The 22,257-nt window shown below is 41.7% G+C and overlaps 1 protein-coding gene across 1 annotated transcript in view; it reads right to left on the reverse strand.

Moving 5' to 3' along the window:
• RNGTT (RNA guanylyltransferase and 5'-phosphatase) overlaps positions 1 to 22,257 on the reverse strand; it is a 1,492,790-nt gene that overhangs the window by 687,770 nt on the left and 782,763 nt on the right. The window contains exon 11 of the mRNA XM_069235480.1: positions 1,332 to 1,496. Within this exon, the coding sequence (XP_069091581.1) occupies positions 1,332 to 1,496 (165 nt within the window). The remainder of the gene's footprint in view (positions 1 to 1,331; positions 1,497 to 22,257) is intronic.

Genomic DNA, 22,257 nt, shown 5'->3' on the forward strand with positions numbered 1-22,257 from the left:
GTTTGGCATCTTATACTTTGTACTTCATTACCTCTAGATGATTATAAGTATCAATGTGAAACTAAGGCCTTCTAACTTAAACTAATGCCTTATATAGTTTTTTATAAATATCAACAGAGATGTACAGCAATTAAATGCACAACTATATTAGCCTTTAAAAGCCTGTTTGCGCTCCTCTTGGAAAAATTAAGTTAACAAAAGAAGACGATATAGTATTATAAAAAATAGCTATCCTAATTCCTGTGTTGATTTTCATTTGGAGACATCTGCTTCAAGTGGAACTTTCGCTCATCACTCTACATTTGTGAACTACTTCTCATCAACATATGACTAGCTTTACATTAAAAAGCCTAATTGCTGCAAAAAATAACTAGAGTGTTTTAGACAAGGCATGAGTAAAAGGTTGGACAAATAAATAATATGGCATAATTAGAAAAGGCTTTTTCATCAGTGTGTTAAGTATGAAGTTGCTTTGTATTTTTTGAAAAGTTTTATTATTTTCTGTCATTAAAGATGAAGCTAACAAAAATTTAATTCTTTATTGTTTTATTCACCGTCATTTTTTTTGGTTTGTGGGAAGATCGATTGGGCATTGCTATCATCTCCATTGTTTGTTAGGAATTTTGGATATTTTCAATTACCTAATTGTCGAATTCAAAATTAAATCTGTCAATCTGTTTTACAAGATAAGACCCTCTACTGTCCTGTTTAAGCCGTTTGAAAATTGTTGCTTCTGTAAACCAATGTTATGCAATGCCAATAAAAACATTTAAATATATAAATATTGTATACACAATTAATGAGACATGGCCAAATGTGATGCACGAGTAAACTATGGTTATCTTAGATCAAAAATACAATTGGGTTCCCACTGAGGTAAAAAAAAATGCTCAACGTTTCTTATTGGCTTCTGCGATCATTTTTTCTCAAAAGCACCCCATATTTACAGACAAACTGTAGGATGCGTAGCATACTGTAATTTGCAGATTTTCGTTTCATACTCGTTCGAGATCTATTTTACTGTCTTTTCCCTTTTAATTTCATTGTAAAGCATTTTTACCTTGTTAAATTACCAATCTTTCCTATGTTTTAAGACTAAAAACAGGCTGTGCTTACATCACATTTAGAAAACATGGAAACAGATATAACCTGACAAAAAAGTAACTAAATAAATAAATTATTAATTCCAGAACCTATTGTAGAGATTGTGCTATAAAGCCTACTACTGATTTAAATGGATGTGCAACATGTAACACTTATGCATTAAACACTTATCTAACCAAGAGGAGTAATAATTTTAAAATACATCAAATTAACAAAAAATACAGTACCTTTCTTGCATTCTGGATGTCAAAAAATGGTTTATTTCGAACACTGAAGGGTTCCTGTGTTTTGTCGATGAGTCCAGTTTTCATTTTTTCATGTCTTGGCATTATAAGTTCCTTTTCAATGCATGACAATCGTACATTAAAATCACATTCTCCAACCGGTTGTCCCTGCATGATAAAATACACTTTAGCATATGAACCTCAATAAAACTGTGAAATACAATGAAGACTAACACACTCACTTTTCAAAAAATGCAGGTATGTATTCAAGTGTTTTTTTCAGACTGTAAAATGATTGATGGGAGGAAAGACCTTAACTTTCACACTGCCATTTTAGTCTAAAAATGCATCATTGTGGACATTTGCAAAGAAAAAGATGATCAATAGCATCATCTTAGAGAAAAGTTAGGTGTAAGTGAAAATGTACAACAATTATCAACATTAGCCGCCGAACTCATAAAGGAGGCAACAGTATAGCAATCTTTGTTTTGGAAATGCCAGAGCCTGTGAGCTGTAAGTGATTCTAAGTTTCAGCCGAAGGAATCTTCTTTGTACCTAAAGAGAGTTTCACTAGACAAGTCCACTGATGTCTTCCATGTTTACCTTTTGGGACATAGGTGAGATCCCGTTGACTACTTTAAAAATATTTGTATTGCACTTGAACTCTTTGCGTTCATATTAGGATGAGTTATGGTTGGGAGGGCGCAATACTGGCTACTATAAAAAAAATAAAAAAAAACAGACGTTAACTTTACAAATTCAGGCACTAACTTAACCTTATAACCCACACTGGCTATCGTATGTGAAACTTGTAAATGAAACGTAGTCGAGATACTAAGTGAGTGTTTTAGTTTCTAAGGGTTTGTATGATTGTAACAGTTAGGTTCTTGAACAGATTTGTTTTTGATGTGTGTAGACATTCACAACCATTGTTCCAATTTCTATTTGCCTTATAGAGCCCGCAGGGTGTGTATGTGCCTTGCCCCATGGCAGATTCCATTTTAATGTGTAGCACCTCGCTAGTTATCCAGCCCTTTCACACAGAGTCTTGTTATGAAGGGATAGAACCTGCCATGATAGGCAGATATGATATCCTATGTAGAAGCGGCTAGTAGTGTGAGCAGGGTGTGAGGTTTGTCTTTATTACCCACTAGGTTTCACATCTTGCTACTGGCTTTCTGTAGATGTATAACACATGGACCGTGTCTCCAAACAGGTGCATAGGTCCACAAGAGTCATATAATACCTTATTATATATTTGCAAACATATTCCAAGCAGCACTGACATAGCGTCAGCGGGGCACACACTTTGTATGTCCGGCCCTTGTTAGTTGCTCCGACTAAGTATACAGGAACATATGGAGAGTTTGGCCAACATGGTAATTCATCACAAACACGATGGAGCATCCAGTCACCAAACATATATATATATATTTTAATCTTGTTAGTAACATTTTGCCAAAAAGAAGTCACAGCCCTCCAAACAGAGACGACATGAATGAACGAGTGCAGCAGCGGAGAGAATCAACTAACAGTACTTGAGCATCATCTGTGAGCATAAATAAAGTAATTCCCTCCTGCTAAGTTTACAATCGGTGACAAATATAACAAAACAGTGGAAAAACAATTTCAGTACCTGGAGTGGCATCTGTTGAACTAGTGTATAGCCTCTACACAGTTTATGACCACTACAGGTGAGTGCAGGGGGGTGCACCAATGACTACTGCCTGTGCTTTCCTACACAATGGGAAAAAGGGCGAGTTTCATCTACATCCAATTATTAGCAAATTAATGCAGACCCGTCCACCAAACGTCTTGATCCCCTCGCCTCAATAAAAGGCACACATACAGTAAGTTTCTGTTAGCAGACCCCCCTGTGGCACCATCTGGGGAAAGATTACTCTGATGGCCCGGCGAGCAGAGGCGATTGGAGTAAATCTATCATATCCCCTGCTCAATTTAAACTGGGCAGTGTGGAAATGTTTTTAATAATAATAATAATAATAATTAGAGAGGAAGGGCTTGACTGCGTGTGGCAGTCACAAGACCATCACATTACAAGTTTGGCAGGTAGACTCGCCAACAGACCATCCGTCTCCACCAGGATCCAAGATCCTGACCGGCTGACAGCAGTCTTGGTTGTCATTAGCCAGGGCGGCACTGAACTCAACGCTGCCTTGCTGATTACAACCTTGTTCTCCGCCAGCCTTTTCATGGCAGTTTACCCACCATGAAAAGGCTGGTGGAGAACAAGTGCTGTGGGCCCCCCTGGCCAGCACCCTCAGAATGCTGGTTGCCCCCCGTGCTACGAGATAACCCTCTGCTCCTTTAAGGGAGCTCTATTTCAAGGTTTCTGCTTCTCAGGCAGGTCAGGCCGGCAGAAATCTCATAAGTGGGGGAGGAGGGAGGGCACCACCGCCATTGCATCTTCCTCACAAGTTTGGTGGTCCTGCGCAGGGACCTCCAAACTCATAATCGGCCCAAAATCTACACTATGCCAAAAAGGAACTTTTGGACCTGGCTCTTTTTGCAGGGTCATTCCCAAAGTTTTTGCCTCCTTCCTCCTATTTTTTCTGACCTCTTGTGGTTGGCACTAGGACTCTGAACACTTTATCACTGCTGATCAGTGCTAAAGTGCAGGTGCTCTCACTTCTAAAGTTGGTATAATTGGCTTACACCTAATTGGCACATTTAATTTACCTGTAAGTCCCTTGTACAGTGGTATCCCTATACCCAGGGCTTGTAAATTAAATGCTGCTAGTGGACCTGCAGCGCTGCTTGCGCCACCCAAAGACGTAGCTTCCAAACCTGTCTCAGGCCTGCTAGTGCAGGGTCTGCGTGCGCAGTTTACTGCCACATGGACCTGGCATCTAAATTTACTTGCCAGGCCTGGAACTCCCCTTTTACTGCATATAAGTCACCCCTAAGGTAGGCCCTAGCCAGCCCTATGGGCAGGGTGCTATGAATGTAAGAGGCAGGACATGTGCCTGGTTGCGTCGCCTGTCCTGGTAGTGACAAACAGCCTATTTGGTGTCTCACTGCTGTAAGTGCTGCCTTGCTCATAGGATTGCATTGGAAATGCCCTGCCTTATGACTAGGGGTATTGTCTGATTTATGAGGGGTAGCGTAGGCCTGTTTGGTATGGCTGTAATGTAGTGAGAAATGCTGCTTACTGGTTTAGGTGGACTTTTTATTACCATAATAGAAATGCCACTTCTAGAAAGTGGGCCTTTCTCTGTGCTTCTGACTGGTGTTTTGCAGCTTGACTCCAATCCACATCTGGGGCAGACTGCTTCATACTGAATGGTCTTTCTGGGCAGAGAGAAGAGGAGGTGGGGCACACTTGAATTTGTAAAGGCTGTGCTCTGGCCTCACACAAAGGGCTCGTTTACCAAAAACTGATGTCTGGAGCCTGTGCTGGAGCAGAGAGAGGAACACTCCAAGAACCAGTTTTAACTGGTTGGAACCTCTTTTCCCCCTCTTTGTAAATGTGTGCAAAACTGAGTATAAGTACAGGGGATTTTCCCCATGTTGACAGACACCTTGCAGCTAGAAGAGGCAATCTTTGGGACACAGAATGCTGCTGGAGGGATTCACCAGGAACCGCCTCGGACTGTTGCTGCTGTGCTGACCTGTGACCTGCTGGTTCACTAGGAGGAACTGCCTGACTGCAAACCCCTTGTTGTGCCGGCCTGTTTGTTGGGCCCTACCGTCCTGTGTGTCCACTGGTGTCCCCAGGAGCTGGGTGCTGTGGACCCTGCATCTACTTGATTCCCAGCGCAAGGACAGAGCTATATCTAAATGCTCCTGTAATGGAGCTTAGTGTGTGAGGTGCGCTTCACTTTATTTACTTGCTCTGTTTAGAGCACTTTACCTGACTTGGTCCCAGTGCGTGCAGAGTGCTTTTGATTAATCTGGGACAAAGCGTGTGGAGAGCGCTTTGTCAGTGTGACCAGAGGGAGCCTCACCGATGTGACCCAGGTGGGTCATGAAAATCTGGCGCGCACGGAGCGCGCTCTTGGTTTAGTACACCCCGGGCACAGGAGCACTTTGAGTAGTGCCCCCAGGGCACCAGCAGGAACTGCTCATCGACAGGATCACCGCCATGACCCGGGGAGAAAATTTGCCTGCCGATCAGGCAGGACATAAGAACTTCTTGCCTGGAGGAGGTGCAGGGCCGTTGCATCCCTGACGACAGCAGGAGGCAGCTCGCTACTAGCACAGGGTAGCAGCGGCCCCGGGAAGACCTGGGGAGGCTCTGGGTGCGCTGTCAGTTCAGGCGGTTGAGCGCTCGGTCAGCGTGATTTGGTAACTGCTCCGTGCAGACGCAAGCGGCTGCCAGTAGTTTTACAAGAGCACTGGGCTCCACCTGGGGGACTTCCCAATCCCCCCCCACAGGAGCGTGTGAGCTCCTCGTGGCCCAAAGTACTATTTAGTGAACCACACTTCCCTTCAAAGAAGCGCAGGAGCTCCCCGCCTCGATGTAGTGGGCAGTGACCCAGTGTATAACCCCTATATGTAGCAAGGCCGCCCGATGTTAGGAGTGGGGGCGCCTCCCAGTAAATACCCGGGGTAGTGTGCCCAGGCCTCGGTTCCTTTTTTCCCTTTGGCAGTGCGCTTAGGCTGGCAGGACGGGGAGGAGAACCTCGAAACAGGTCCTGTGTTTGCCCAGCCTTCTTGGGGGAGATTCCAATGCTATGTGGATGTCGTGGCACCTCTAGTGATCTGCATTTGGTGTTATGGTATGTGCATACTAGGAGTGTCTTTATGTTAAATACACCCATCTTGGGGATACTAATGACCTGCCACTTAGGGAATGTAGTTTACGATATGAGAAGCCATGATTTTGTCTGGGATTTGGGACGTGCATTCCTAATAATCATGTTTTCCTGACTATCGCTTATGCTGCAGAATAATCAGTAACCTATGTGTTTTCTGTGAATACTGTCGGCTTTCGCAGAGTAATAGTACTGTGTTATGTTCTGACAACTGCTTGGGTAGCAGGGAATTATTGACATGTTGTGTTTGATCTAATGATGTTGTGGATAATACAGTTTATTTTTATATAACTCAGTGTTGTATTTCCTTTGTGGTGGGGATAGTGCATCACGGGTGCTGTGTGTGTTGTGCAATCGCTTTACACATTGCCTCTGGGATAGTCCTGACTGTTCATGCCAAGCTGCCAAGTGGGGTGAGCCGGAGTTATCTTGGGTGTATAACTCCCTCGCCCTGAATAGAGTGGGTGGGTTCTGCCTGGCTTAGGTGCATACCCTAGCCAACCTGAAACCCCATTTCTAACAGGAACATGTAGTTGTTTTTTGAGATGCTAATGTTCAGATAGCGCAGGTGCCGATCTAACAAAGAAATGACACAAGAGAGAAGCAAAACATGTAAAGACAAAATATGAAACTAAAGGAAACAGTGCATGTGGGTAACTCATGGGGTATAGCAAAAACATGCACTCTTCCTAACAGCCACGGTGCAGAGAGCTGGAAGTAAAAACATTTCCAAGTGAAAGAAAAATATATCATTTTGGTAGCTCCTCGTGATTGCAAAAGCAAAATCCATAACTTAAGCATTGTATAGGTTTAGTAACACACTGCAACTGTTGCATTTTCAGTAAGAATATTTAAGGTCTCGTATATATATAGTACACCTAAATTAATGTCCCTTGAGAAAACATGTCTGAGGTAGAACAGCAAGGCTTAATTGCAGCAATAATTAAACTTTGAAAGGATCAATAGTTGCACTCTAGAAACAGAATAACAATGGTGTGCAATAAATAATCCCAGCCCATAGAGATGTGCGCTGCTCAAAACATGCTCGTTACAACTAAAGACAGTGCTCTGTATTCCTTCTGTACAGTTTCCGAAAACACGCACTATAACAGACATTAACTGGGTGCAGGAACTACTAATATTAAACAGTGATATACTCCACAGTGAAGCAAGCTCATACATCTTAAAAAAAAAAAAAAGGAGACCATCACAATGTTGATGAAGAAAGATCCGGTAGCATCCTGCGGTCAAACAGTAAAATGTTTTACTTTAGTTTACAACCGTTTGGTACATTTTTCACAGCAAACTCTTTAACATGTGAGTGGCTTTAAGGTCTTACCAGCCGACATTGCATGCCCCATCAGTTCAGAGGGCTATTGTTTACTATGAAGGGCTTGGAGCTCTCCCATTGCTTACCATTCGTTTGCATCATTGTTCCTCTTCTTTGCTGCCTCCTAATAGGCCAGCACATGTCAAGCATCACTTTCTTTTCTGTCTGAGGAGCATGGACCAAGCACGAAGTGATTAATTTTAATTAGTGTCTGTCTGCTGCTCGAGCTTTGATTGAGGCACTATTTATTTTTCTCCTCCCACTCCCTATTGTCTGTGGTGCTTCTTAACCAACACCCACCCTTCTCCATGTAGCCTCTTCCCCTCGCATGTTGCCACCCCAACATGTCAGAGTCATCACAGTGCTCCCCGACTTTCAACTATGAAATATCATTGGTTTAAAACTCTGACAGTCAGTTCCCCCTCTTCTCACAACAAGGTGATTAACTCATTAAAAGTAAATACAACATTTTTAGATCTTGTCTACAGGCAACTCTTATCTGTCTGTTCTAAAAGATCTATTGTGTACTATACCAAGATTTTGAGGGTTATGGGTCAGTTAAGTGCTAACATTTTATTAGCTTTCTTGTCCAGCTAATTTGCTTACTTCTAATTCTAAGGCTTTTCTTCCCCTTCCTGTGTTTTCCATACCCTATAGCTTATACAGCTTCCTTTTGATTGGAGAACAAGTATACTTCCGCTGCTTACATTCAGGGAGCTAAGTTTTTTTTTTTAGCACTCCAGGGAGTGCATGCGTTTTCTTCCTCTCTCCACATGTGCTGCTTCCTTCTGAAATCTCAGTCGCCTGCAGTCTCTGTGCAACATTAAGTATATTATAGGTTTTATTGGTTGTTTTACTTTTATGTCCTGCATTCCACATGTTGCATGAAAGCCCTTACACACAAATGCTGTATTTAAGGCACTGGGAGAGACGCAGGCTGATGCACTCACCCAGCATAAGTTTGAGTCACCAGAGCGGCTGGAAGATGTCTCTTGCCTTGAGGCCCATACGTCTTTGTCCCTAGGGTGCTACAGAACACCAAATGGCCAGAACATTTTTGCAGCTCCTAGTCAAAGGCAACAACAAGCATTTCCTCTAAATTCTCACACTACACCAGCCAGCTTTTACGTTCTTTTGAATACCTGTATCTAGGTCTCTGTGTTATTTTTGGGCTGGATCACATGCAACATGCTTTTAAATTATTTTCAGAGTTTCCTGTATGAAATTAAAAAAAATAAAGTTAATAAAGATTTAAAATATTAAATTCAATGTTTAGATTTGAGATACCTTAAGATATATGTTTGCTTCTCCTATAACATTTTACTTATTTAACAGTGTTTTACAATCAACCTTTGGCAAAGCTAATACCTTAGTGCTGGCGTTATACAATTAAGATCAGTCATCTTTGCCAATGCTTGTTAAAAATTATAAAATTCTTGTTTTTTCCTCAAATGTATATATGTCAACTCAACATATTCAGTAAGAATACAGATGTATACTTTCACCAAGCATTAAAGAGAACTTTGTTTCTCGTGTATCATTTCAGTCTGTATCAAATCTTTCAGATGACCACTCTAATTTACCCAGTTGTAGAAATAGTTAAAAAAAAAAAAAAAAGCTTTCAAAATTATTTGCAGCTTTATCTGTCCAAATATCAATCACAAAAGTGCCAGAGGTACTGAGCTGGGCAGATTAAAACACTCTGGACACACAAATTTATGGAGGCATCCAGAAACAGGCTAATTCTTTGACCAAAAACCATTGTTGTACACTTTCTCAACTGATGTGTCACACAGTGAACTATTAAATGACTAATTCTCAGGTGGTTAATCAAATCTGAGTGGGCCCACCTAAGAAGTAAGTGGAGGGACCCCCCACATTCGCACAGACATCCATAATAAAATATAGGAGCAGGCACTGGAAGATTTTAAAAAATAAATGGAGCCAGTGCACGGCAAAATGGACCGTAGGCCCCCTAAAGCATCAGGAGGCCAGGGGTGCCGGGGCCCAGTGTAAGGCCCTTGCTGAATCCTAAATATTTTTGGGCATCTAAGTCCGCCCAGGTCCAGAATGCAAAAAAAAAAAAAAACCATACATTTTGATTTACAGAATGGTGATCAGCAGATATTCTCATTATAAGATAAAACATAGCAGAAAGAAGCATATGCCTGTATAGTAGATTGTCCAAACATGAGTGTTTTCAGGAGAAGATTTACTGAGGTGCTTTGGGGTTAACCCCAACTATGTCTTAAATCTGCGATTATTAACAATCGTTTTCTCTGTTTTCACACCCCATTTACGTAAGGAAATGTTGCTCCAAAAGGATGCAGTAAGTATAAATGATGTGACAGTTATTTTACCCCCATTGTGAAGGGTTAGTTGATGGGATTTTTTTTCCCAGAGAAAAATAATTTTCAAATGGATAAAAAATAGAAATGTTTTCAATGTGCTAATACACGTTTCTACAAGCACTTACTTGTGCAGAATGTCCAGCCTGTGGTTATTCCTGAACAGAGGAAGTAAGAGTAATCTCGAGATTTATGATATGCATAGATTTCAATGCATGGTCCTGTGGATTTTTGTGAGTGCCCAGAAAGTTATAACTTTTCATTATGAAGAGCTCCCCAAGTGATCATCCACAGAAATAGACTAGGAAATGCTTTTGCTCTGCTAGTTTCCCCCTATCGGTCTACTCACCACCAATGCATGACTGTACTGAGTCTTAGTGGCTGCCATCAGACAATTCTCCAACTGTACATCTCTCTTTCAATAAAACCGCAGAATTAGGGTACTCCACGTCTTAGTCTAATGGACAAATATCATAACAAAGTATGCTATGGGTCTGTTCATGTGAACTATTGCAGTTACTTAGCACAGACAGTATGTTCTATTTGTTCTATTGCTTATGGATTTTTAGTCAAACAAAATGGCTCCCAACATAAAGACTTGTTAGAAATGATGTCTCTAGTGGGCAGTCAGTTTATACCCTGACCAAGTAGGGACCCTCAGACTAGTCAAGGTAAGGGAGTCACACACCTAAGCTAACCCCTGCTAAACACCTTGGTAGCATGGCACAGAGGAAATGTGTAAAAATGTGTACATACACACGTAGTAACACTGTGAAAACACCACAAAACTTAAATCAAACGAGACCAAAACAACAAAAGTAAATATATCACGTTTTTAAGTTTTTAAAAAAATCAATGGATGTGTTGTTTTAGCACAAAGTACCTGGTGTGCATCAAAAATAAAGTCACAGGGGTGAGGGTATGTCAGAAAAGTAAGCGATGTGTTGATTCCTTATTCACAAGTGAGGCCGTGTGTCAAATTCTTCCTCCGCCGGGTAAATGATGCATAAATTCTTTCCTCGCAGGAATTTCCAGACAGGCTGCCTTGCGTCCATGCAGTGATGTTGATCTTTTGGCAACCAGGGACGATGGGTGGAAAATCCGGATGCACACTAACTATGAAGCCGTGCTGAGCTGGCGATGTGTTGATTTCTGCAGCCACAGGGCTAGTGCTGTATCAATTTTACAGCCGCTGTGCGGCTGCTGAGTCTAATTTTTCTGCTGCTTGGCCCCAGTGCGTAGATTTTCACTCAGGTCTTACCATCTTCTCCTTCCAAGGGCCCAGGGACTGGAATGGCACCACTTGGCAAATCAGAGGGTCTCATCAAGAGAGCCCAGATGTTGGCAGGTGAAGTATTTGATGTCCCCGAGACTTCTTAACAGGAGGCAAGCTCAGACCAAGCCTTTGGAGAAACTTCATAAGCATGATTCACAGCAAAGTCCAGTCTTTGTCCTCTCTAAGGCAAGAGGAGCAGCTGCAGGCCAATGCAGCAAAGCACACACAGCAAAGGGGCAGTACTTTCCCTCGCAGCTTTTCTCCTTGGCAGAGGTTCCTCTTGATCCAGAAGTTTTCTAAAAGTCTGGGGTTTTGGGTCCACTACTCATACTCATGTCTGCCTTTAAAGTAGGCAAACTTCAAAGGAAGTCTTTGTAGTGCACAAGACCCTGCCTCTTCCTTGCCCTTTCCCAGCCACACTCTAGGGCAGTGGTTCCCAAACTGTGTGCCGCGGCTCCCTGGTGCGCCCTCAAAACTAGCCAGGGGCGCCGCACACAGTCTGGAAACCACTCAGAGGTGCTTTGAATCGGCAGCTTTTCATCGTGGTATTGGAAACAAAACCCCCTGCATTAATTATTGTGACCAGCGGAGGGCGCCAAAGTACCATTAATAATATCCCTATGACCAAAGAACAAAAATAGTTTCCAATAAATGGGTTTCAGCAACCTGAAGGAGAGAATAAAGAAGACAAACTGTAAATAGTGTAGGTACAGGTACAGGCTGGGATTACGTTCCCCCACCCGCCAAAAAAAAGTTACATAATGGGGAGCCGTGGCCAACACGCCCAATAGGTCAAGGGAGCCGGGGATCGAAAAAGTTTGGGAACCACTGCTCTAGGGGGTTGGAGACTGTATTGTGAGGGGCCAGGCACAGCCCTTTCAAGTGCAGGTGTCAGATTCTCCCTCGCACTCCAGCCCAGGAAGACACATCAGGATATGAAGGAAACACCTCAGCTCCCTTTGTGTCACTGTCCAGAGTGAAATCACAAACATCCCAACTGCCAGTCTGACCCAGACGTGGATTCAGCTGCCAAGCAGAGGCACAGAACGGTTAAGCAAGAAAAAGCCCACTTTCTAAAAGTGGCATTTTCAAACTGACAATCTAAAAAACAACTTTACCAAAAGATGTATTTTTAAATTGTGAGTTCAGAGACCTCAAACTCAATATCTCTATCTGCTCTCCCTGGGAAATTACACTTAAAAGGTATTTAAAGGCAATTCCCATGTTAACCAACGGGAGAGATAGGTCTTCCTATAGTGAAAACAGAATTTGGCAGTATTTCATTACCAGGACATGTAAAACACACCAGTACATGTCCTACCTTTTAAATACAATGAACCCTGCCCATGGATGGGGCTGGCTTGGGACTACCTTAGGGGTGACATATATATTAAAAGGGAAGGTTTAGGCCTAGCAAGTGGGTGCACTTGCCAGGTCTAACTGGCAGTTCCAAACTGCCCACACAGACACTGCAGTGGCAGGCCTGGGAAATGTTTACAGGGCTACTCATGTGGGTGGCACAAACAGTGCTGCAGTTCCAATAGTAGCATTTGATTTACAGGCCCTGGGCACCTCCAAAGCACTCTACTAGTGACTTACTAGTAAATCAAATATGCCAATCAGGTATAACAAATCATAATAACAATTTAGATAGAAAGCTCTTGCACCTTAGCACTGGTCAGCAGTGGTGAAGGACCCAGAGTACCAAAACCAGCAAAAACAAAATCCAGCACAATGGCAAATATATAGGAAGCAGAGGGAAAGGTACAGGGCAGGGATGTGGAATTCCTATAGCCCAACACCCACAACATATTGTCTGGGGTCAAGGACTACAAGTTGTCATGTTTATTTGTCCTTAGGACATGTAAGCACAACCCCTTGCAGCACAAACCCTTTGGCTGTCAGTTGACAGTACAACAAAATAGATCAGGGAAGGGCATTGTCTGCAGTTAGAGTAATATTTGTGTCCATATGTTATGATTAATGCATTCAAACACTTTATTATTAGAGTGAGGGCTTTAAGGAAATGTAAGCTCGGAATGCCCTTATGAGATTGGTTCAATTATGAAAATGAGTACAGACGTTTGCAAGTTTAACAATATGAAACTACGTATACTGTTCCCAGAATGCTCTCTGATCAGATGCAAATATTTGAAGAAGCTCGAAAGCAAGTCTGAGTCTTAACTTTCAAAATATAATGTTCAACAAAAAATGCTACAAGGAAAAAAAGGTTTTGCTAATCTAACTTTTAGGTACCATTTCTTTGAAGTATCCTTTAGTAAAATGTGTTGATGCATGCTAAAAAAAATCATAATGGAAAATCAGTGTGATCCTATTTAACAAGATTATGGGAAACATGAAAATAAACAAGCACTGGCAAAGCCAATAGGTCCGACATTGGTGGCTAGCCTTTTGATTTTGCCAATGCCGGTCTTGTTTTGACACATTTTTTGTAAAACGTTATTGTTGTGTGAGCTGCCGGGCCTGCAACTTTAGAATAAACACTGGCAAAAAGAAAAATATTTTTTGGTCTCAAAAAGCACACATTGTTCAGACGTTCCTGGCACTGAACAAAACTAATTTCTGTGCAGATGTGCTCCTTGTGAAAAAGCAGAACGGTGTCACTCACATTGAAGCCACTGATAGAGAGAATTTTAATAAAAACAAAAAGTGTTGGTTAACATCAGACCTTATTTTGGGCCCAAATATTAAAGAAAGTCACAAAAGTGCACCCATGGTATATGTCTTTACATTAGTGCAGATTTATGACTTCTGTGAATTCACAAGAATTGACAGAAGTAGGCCAGGAAATAGTAGTCCTAGAAAATATTTGTGAACTACATTTTAGCAGGAGCAACTATGCATGCGTAGATTTGCTCATGCGAATATTTGTTGAGTATTTGCAAGCTCACTTTCCTCCAACCATTTTTGTTCCCAACTCTGGGAGAAGTTTTACTTCTGCCCTTTTCAGGAGTAAATTTCCAACCTTTCTCAGTATGGAAAAAGACCAAAGAAGAGCTGGTGAAAATCTACAAAATATGCAAGTTAGTATGTTTACACTGATGCATATGAGCATTCCATCCCTGGAACTATTACTCACTTCTGCTTCTGGCCCGAGAAAGTGATCTGTGGAAATGTGGCAAAAGGAAATTGGTAGTGTTCAAACTGAACTATTGTATGATCCCTGGCATAATCAGGGAGGCTACTATCAGAGCTATTATATAATGAAATTGTTGTCATCATTTGTTGCTGCACCAATTGGCACCAAAGGAACAAGTGGTTTTTTTTCCAGGACAAACAGATTTAGGATGCAGCCTGTCCCATAGACAAGCAGATATTTTGTTAAATTTCACACACCAAGGATGCCAGGTCTAACAAGACCCAAAAACATAGGGGGTTATTCTAACTTTGGAGGAGTGTTAATCCGTCCCAAAAGTGACGGTAAAGTGACGGATATACCACCAGCCGTATTACGAGTTCCATAGGATATAATGGACTCGTAATACGGCTGGTGGTAAATCCGTCACTTTTCCGTCACTTTTGGGACGGATTAACACCTCCTCCAAAGTTAGAATAACCCCCATAATCCTTTAAAATTGTTATGGCACTAATTTTCAGGTCTATACTTCTCATCAGGAATGACCAGGGTTCAAGATTAGAGTTTTTTGCCATGAACAAACCTTGGAGCCACAAAGGAAGATGATGGACACATTGGGAGATGGAGAGAACCATCAAATATTACTGGGTAAGGCATTTATCACAAGCAACTAAACTAAACGTCAATGCTAAGATTTATGTCAAGAGGGAAGTGTTCCCAGACAAAAGAGAAGCTAGACATGGTTGCAGATCTGCACAATAGTTAATGTAGTTATGCTCCGAATGTTTCGATCTGCCTTTTCTGACAACTTTTTCATTTCAAAGTTCCATACGAAGGAAGAGTTCTCTCTTCGACATGTAGCACAATAAATGGTTTGACGTACAGCCCCCTCTATCATGTTGAATGGGAGCACATCATTCACCAATAGGAAGGGTTTGTATCTCACTGATATTTCTACTCGATTTTATGCCAAGCAGGAAAGCTGTATAAGGGAAATCTATTTCATAATCAAGAGATTTCTTAAGCAACAGGGGGAATTCTTTTGAATTGGTCATTGATTGGTCATTATTTCTTGTCACTGGCACGCAGGTAGAGGACACATGAAGCCTTATTAAATGAATTTACCAGTGTTGAAGTCCATTCACCGTGCTAAATACTTGACTGGTGTAACCCCCACTTCAACACAATAAGAATAAAGAGTTTGCACCTTTCTTGTTACAACCAAAGATTAATGGAGTACCCACTCATTTTAACACAGCAGACCCCAAGCTGACAGGTTCAGATATTTAAACAGAGTTTGAAACACAATCTGATTCAATCTTCTATCTAAATTATGACACTGGCTGAACACATGCCTCTGGTTTACATACACTGGTAGGAAGCGCTATACATTATGCTAAGATAATAGGACTTTCAACACCATTATGCCCCAGGGTGTATATAAGATGTATATAGAGTGGTATATTCACGGAGCTACTGAGAAACAGGCACGCTTTAACAGTTTTACAACATTTAACAAAGTGCGTACCTGACAACGTTGTGACAGAAGACTGGGCCACAATTTGAGTGCCTGCATACGAAAGGCTGTATTGCCCACACTGACTTTATCTGGCTAGGGAATCAGAAGAGACCGGGCCTGGATACCTGCAAGTATTGGAGGGATCCTGGTTGGAGTTCAGAGAATCAGATGGCAGTACTGGATGAGAGCTACAATAAGGACAGCAGTGTCAGGGATATTAAACTGTGCGAGTGTTTATCACCTTGCGACCAGTTCTCTGTACGGCATGCGAGCAGGTTTACTCTGCAGTGTCTGAGAATTCATGAGAGGTGCCCTGGGATGTGGATAAATGACTTTCCAATTGGAACGACCAAATGCCTTCTGATTATAGGTAATTCTTCAAAGTAGAACTTAAGTAAGGGTGTGATATTTAAAACAAAGAATACTGGATAAAAGTGACTCTCAAGAACTAAAAAGGAAACGGGCCAAATCAGAGACACCCAGTGAAATATGTACTCTGCCTTATAATCATCTCACTTTAGGCCAGAGGTCTTCAATCTGGGGGTCGGGACCCCCAGGGGGGCCGTGGAGTCCTGGAAAGGGGGTCCCGCAGTCCCCCAGCCGATCTTCAAAATGCCTCAGCTGAACTTTGAGTCTCCTGTGCAGTGAAAGCTGCACAGACAGCTGAGGCCTTCCCAGGGCGTCTGCTTCCTGAATGAAATGCAAATGTGCTCTATGAGCTCATCTGCAAATGTAAAGGGTGCTTGGGAGCAGCTTTAAATGATGGAATCACTCAGAGCTTTGGGACAACAAATATTTATTCTTTTTGAGGGTAGTGCAAAGAGTTAACAACTGGGCTGTGAAGTGCCTGCTTTTAATTGTAATTGTATTTCCACAGTGCTTACTTCACCTGGAGGTGTTGAAGGGACAGCTATTAAAAAAAAAAAAAGGTATTGCATATGCTCTGGTATTACTTAAATCTACATTTTGGAACCACAGTTTTGTCTTAAACCTTTTTGTAGTGGCCTATCTTATACTGTGTGTAATGCAAGTATAAAATAATGCCTCACATATTCACAGCGCTTTCTGTCAAAGTCTGTGACCTCATGGCGCTAAAAATACACAAGTCACTATTCTCAACTGCACTAACCAAGATTTCGTTCTGTCGCTCTCTGGGTACACGCAGACCTCTGCAGTGCATTAACTAATAGAGGTTTCATAATGCACTACAGTGCATTTACCAATAAGTAACAACTTTCTTGTATTTATTTTTCATTTAAGCTGGCTGTTATTTTATATGTAGCTATCTGACAGTGAAAGACCTAAAAAAAATGTAGAGAATATTTTGAGTTTATTTATGAGAGGCTTGCGCTGCTGGAGAATCACCTTTTTTGATGCTCCAGCGGCACAGGCCTCTCAATCATACCTATGAGGTGACGCAAAGCCTTCCTGAGTGGCTTTGAATGGCGTTGTAGATATGGAAAAAGGCAAAGCAGCGCAAGCTGCTGCATTGCCTTACTTTGCGTCGAGGAGGCGTTCCATGGGAGTAGTGGTGGGTGTTCCCATGCAACATGCATGGATTTTGACACTGCCCCAGATTTACAAAATCACGTAAACTGGAGCAGTGCCAAAGCCTTACGCCTCCCCAGAGAGGCATAATGAGGAGAAATGTTTTCATTTCTCATTGTTTTTTCCTCTTTCCATGTGTGTTGCTATCTGCCGCACATATAGAAAGAGGTACAATGCCTCTCTGGATTGTTTTTGCGCCGGAAGGTGCCCCTTCCTGCACAAATACAATCCTGCCTATATTGGCGCTAGGCAACAATTGTGCTCCAGCGCGGGGGAAAGGACAGGAATGTACTGTATTTCATAAATACGGTGCATTCCTGCCCTTTTGTATCGGCGTGGGGCAGTGTAGCAAGAAGATTTGTGGCACTCTCCTATGCCAAATCCTCATAAATTAGTACCTTTGTTTTTAGCCACACCCTTGACCACACCCCCACACTCACAGACCTTTGGTTTACTAAACACTGTTTAATATTATTTCCTCACAGCAAAAATGATTTGCTGTGGGAAATGGGGATGTTTATTATTGTTGTTGATGATGAGGTGTACCAGGTTCTAGAAATTTTTATCAGAAGGGGGTCCTTACACCTAAAAAAATTTAAGAGGGGGTCCTGGCATCAAAAAGTTTGAAGACCTCTGCTTTAGGCTGTGCTGGTCTACTGTGCTATTCTTTCAAGTCCCAGCACTATTAGCTCAAGGGCCGGATAGTGAATTTGAAAAACTAGGTCACTGTTTAGTTGTCAAAATGTACGCACTTATGAAATGTCTATATTAAGATTATGACGGGATAGCTAACATCAAACTTCAGTAACTGGGTTTGCTATTCTGGACAGATTAGTACATAAAAATGCTTGATGCACTATCGGCAGCCACAACAAAGCCCAGTTAGTTGGGCCCTGTTCATTTCACATGATTTGTCTTTGGGAGGTCGTTCTTTGATCGATTTTGTCTGCATTCAGTGTGAGGAACAGAAGCCTCAGAATCGAGTGAGTGAGGGCCAGAGCCACTCACGTGGGCAGAGCTAGGGGTTTATCCCGGTAGGCAGGTCTATGACATCCTCCCCAACCCCCAGGTTTAAAGCCGGCTACGGAGGAGATGCCGCACATTGTTGCGGAGTTCGTAGCGCTGTTGCTCTCGCCTCTTTCACAGTTCCCTGCAACAATCCTGGAGGCACCCCCCTCCTTCCCAAACAGCGTTACATAAATTCTACTGAGGGGCACTTTAGGACGTTTGCTCAAATTACTTCCTCTCACTCCCTGGTTCCACGGCGTATCTGAATTACAACCCAAACGTTAAGGAAGGAGAGAAGTCTATCGAAATTAAACATCGGAAGCAAAATATGCAAAGGCAAAGGTTTGTCTAATTTGAGATTAAGTCAAGGCTGAGAAAAAAAAACTAGGATACGATGTTACAGTTTGCGAATGGTTTATTTTGCACTATATGCTATTTCTTTCCGTTTAATTTTTAGCTGACCTTTTTAGACCATCAAAGGAAGACGTTCCTTAAATTTCATTGCATGAGTCCAATCTCCTTCCTGACTGCAAGGTGCAATTGTCTTTGCAAAGAACTAAAACAGGAAAGCGCTTCGACGCCTCGTCAGGGGTAGTAAGAGCTATAAAAATACTATTACAATACAATTACAATACATTGTGCAGTGGACAGGTCCACACCTAGCAGCAGGTCATAAAGGATCGAATATGTCAAGTTCGGTCCGAGGGAAGACTCTGTTTGCTTAATTCAAGGAAACTGGACTCCAGGCGATTTCTTCTCCTCACTGACCAGCGTTTTTGAAATCATCAAGAACAGGCAAGAAAAGACTTATGGCAATGACAAAGCTAGCGAGTCTACCCTGACCTACAGAAACTGCCATGAGAAAAAGGCCACTTCACTTTTAATATATATATTTTTTTGTAAAAGGAACTATAATGGTGTGAACATTTTTATACTGAGACCGAGTCTTCCCATGAGTAAACATTCTCTCTAATTCAGAATATAATAATGTACTTTCTGATTTTGAAATGGCGATGTGAAATTCAAACAATACTAGCATCCAAAGGCTGTACTGTTCTTTGTAACTACAAAAAATATGCACGCATTGAGCATTTTTCAGCATCTTTAATACACGTCAGTTTTTATGGCATGGCTGGTGGTCAAATCAGTGCTTTCACAGCACAGGCACGTAGTGCTGCAAATTAGAGGGCGCCACTAACCTACAGTGCAGAGCCCAGGTGTTACCTTTTATGTGTTTTAAGCTAATTAGACTATTACAGTTTTACCAGGAACGTTTCCATTCAAATATGGCAAGCACTGAAAGATGGAACTTTCTACAGGTTGTCTTTTCACAAAATGACTTTGAAACCATGATGCCTACAATTACAAATCTTCAATAGGATTCTGCGGTACACCCAACTGCAACCTGTGTCTTTCAAGCTTGGCAACCTTTAATTTGAAACATCGACTATAACTAAGTACTTGGTATTTTTTTGCTAAAGGTGGACTTGCTAAATAGCCTTACATATCTTCCACGGAAAAATAGGCTAATGTGCTAAAATGTATACTGACTGCTACATTACTAAATGGACTGCAAACTAAAAACACGGTCAGATATAATTAATGAATGAATGAATGGATGAATACCCGAGTGTAATCCTGCATCACTACTGTTAAATGCTAAGAGCCAATAGTTATCAACCATACAAAGCTACACATTAAGAATAGCTCTGCATTACAAATGGGTCCCCTGCTGAAATACATTAACTACAATGGGACCCACGGAAGGATGTTAATATAAACGACAAAAAAGGATAGGAGCTTCATTTCGTTTGGTGTTTTTCTTTTTAAACAACCACGGTCTACTCCAAGCAATTGTCAAGGCTACACAAAAGGATCAACACATATAAAAGCAGGCTACAAAACAATAACCCCACATATAATACTGAAATAAAGACAGGTGCCCAAAAACCCTTCCATGCCACAACAGTGTCTTCAAAATGGCAGCCACTCAACAGCTTAAAAATTGTATGTGTTATCGGAACATTATTCCAGCCGTTTCATCGGGCCAGGAATGCTCTTTGAAAATGAATCAGAACTGGAAGACCACAGGGTCCCTTAGTTTGACTTTTTATCACACCAAAAATACTGCATGCTTCCTTTTTCTGAAATGCTTGGAGTTTTAGAGTCCATTTTTTTAGGTCTCACAGTCGTGCTGTGGATAACACCAATGCTTATATTAGCCTTAAGCTAAATGCTTACCAGTGGTTGAGGTTAAGACAACTGCTTACCACTGTTTGGCTTTGTTGTCAAACTGATTTGCTTGCTTCTTTTCGGTAGCTTTCTTTCTGCTTCTTGTGTGTGCCCCTCCTCTGGGACACAGCATCTTTATAACCCTTTTCATTAGATGGAGGGTATCCTTCTAATCATTACATTCAGGGAACTACTTTTTCCTCTTTATTTCTGCACTCCATGGCCCTGTACAAGGTTTTCCTCTCTCCCTCGTGTGCTGCTTCCCCCTCTAACCTCTGCCTTCTCTACTTTCCATGCTGCTGCTGCCCTGTTGCTTTTCAACTTCTCAACCAGATTTTCAATTTATTTTTTAAAGCACCCCTAAAAAATTCCTCTGTGGCTCCTCTACTAGTTGCTGCTGTGTCACTCCTTTCTTAAGCAATGTGGTTTGGCACATCTGTTTTTACATATTTTCAATTCATCGCATCAAGATAAGCATCTCCCAGCTCGGAATGGTAAATTAAAAGAGAAAAAATCCAAAATGTTTGTCACATCATTATGCATGGTATCGCTGGGATCACCGTAAAATCATAAGCCTGTGCATGCATATGCGATGACACACATGCATGTGTGCAGCATCATTTTTTTTAAATTTTTTTTAATTATGTTGGAGCTTTTTAGGTCGAGCGTGCAAGCACATTGACCTGTTGTAAGTATTGTGGGCTTTGAACCACGCCCATCACTTTCATTCATTCCTGGGCCTGCACATCAAAAATCACTTGATGTCATTGGTAAATGCTTTATGTTTGTCCCGCCTTAAGGCTGTTTTTGGCACGCCATGTAGACTGCCCTTGTTATGTGGATTATTGCACGATTCCTGATATACTTCAGCATGGGCAAACTAGTTCTTTTGTCTCGCCCTTTCGTGTTGCACCATGGCGCTAACAGCGCGAACATGGCACAACAGCGTGAACTCTATCAGCGGTGTTGAAGCGCTGGTCACATTGTTCATAATTACCTAATCAGTCATTTCTTGTGGCTCTCCCCTTAAAACACTTGAAATTGGTGAATGCCTTACGTAAAACAGAAATCCTCAAAGCGAAAGCAGCTCTCTTGGCACAGTCGGAGAGCCAATACTACAATATTCACTCAACTCAGGAAAACCCGATCCATAATGTTGTGCAGGGCATTACTTTTACAAAACATGTTTGCTCATAACTCAGCCTGTGGTGGTCCTAGGACAATGGGATCACCACATAAACGTTCATGACAATGTACTCTTTCTGTTTACATCATCTTTGGGGACCTCAAAATATAACCTCTCCCACCATTCAGTGTCTGTTTGAGCTCTCTCATGGCTGGAACTTTTGTTTGACAGCTGGGAATAGCATGTGTTTTAAGGGCCTTGTTTGTAATATCATTGTTCTAGGTCTGCTACCCCTGGATATATGTAAATCACTATGCCTTCTAGAGGCTAAATATATGGTACACTGCATAATTAATTGCCATTTTATTTTTGGTTGTTTATGCTCTCTAGATGCTAAATATATACTTACATGACCATGTTTCTTACAAGTGCTATTTTTATTGTGGGTGTCCTCTAGGGGCTGTTCTAAGCATTACAGTCATATCAACATAAGAAAATATTTGTGTCATGGAAACTTGTCCCATAATGCTTTGCAGGGCATTACTTTTACAAAAAAAAATTGCTCATAACTCAGCCTGTGGTGGTCCTAAGACAATGGGACCACCTTCAAAACATTGACCATAATGTGCGCTTTCTGTCTACATCATCTCTGGATCCTCACACTATG

Source organism: Pleurodeles waltl, chromosome 5, assembly GCF_031143425.1.
Source record: "Pleurodeles waltl isolate 20211129_DDA chromosome 5, aPleWal1.hap1.20221129, whole genome shotgun sequence".
Taxonomy (NCBI): Eukaryota; Metazoa; Chordata; class Amphibia; order Caudata; family Salamandridae; genus Pleurodeles; species Pleurodeles waltl.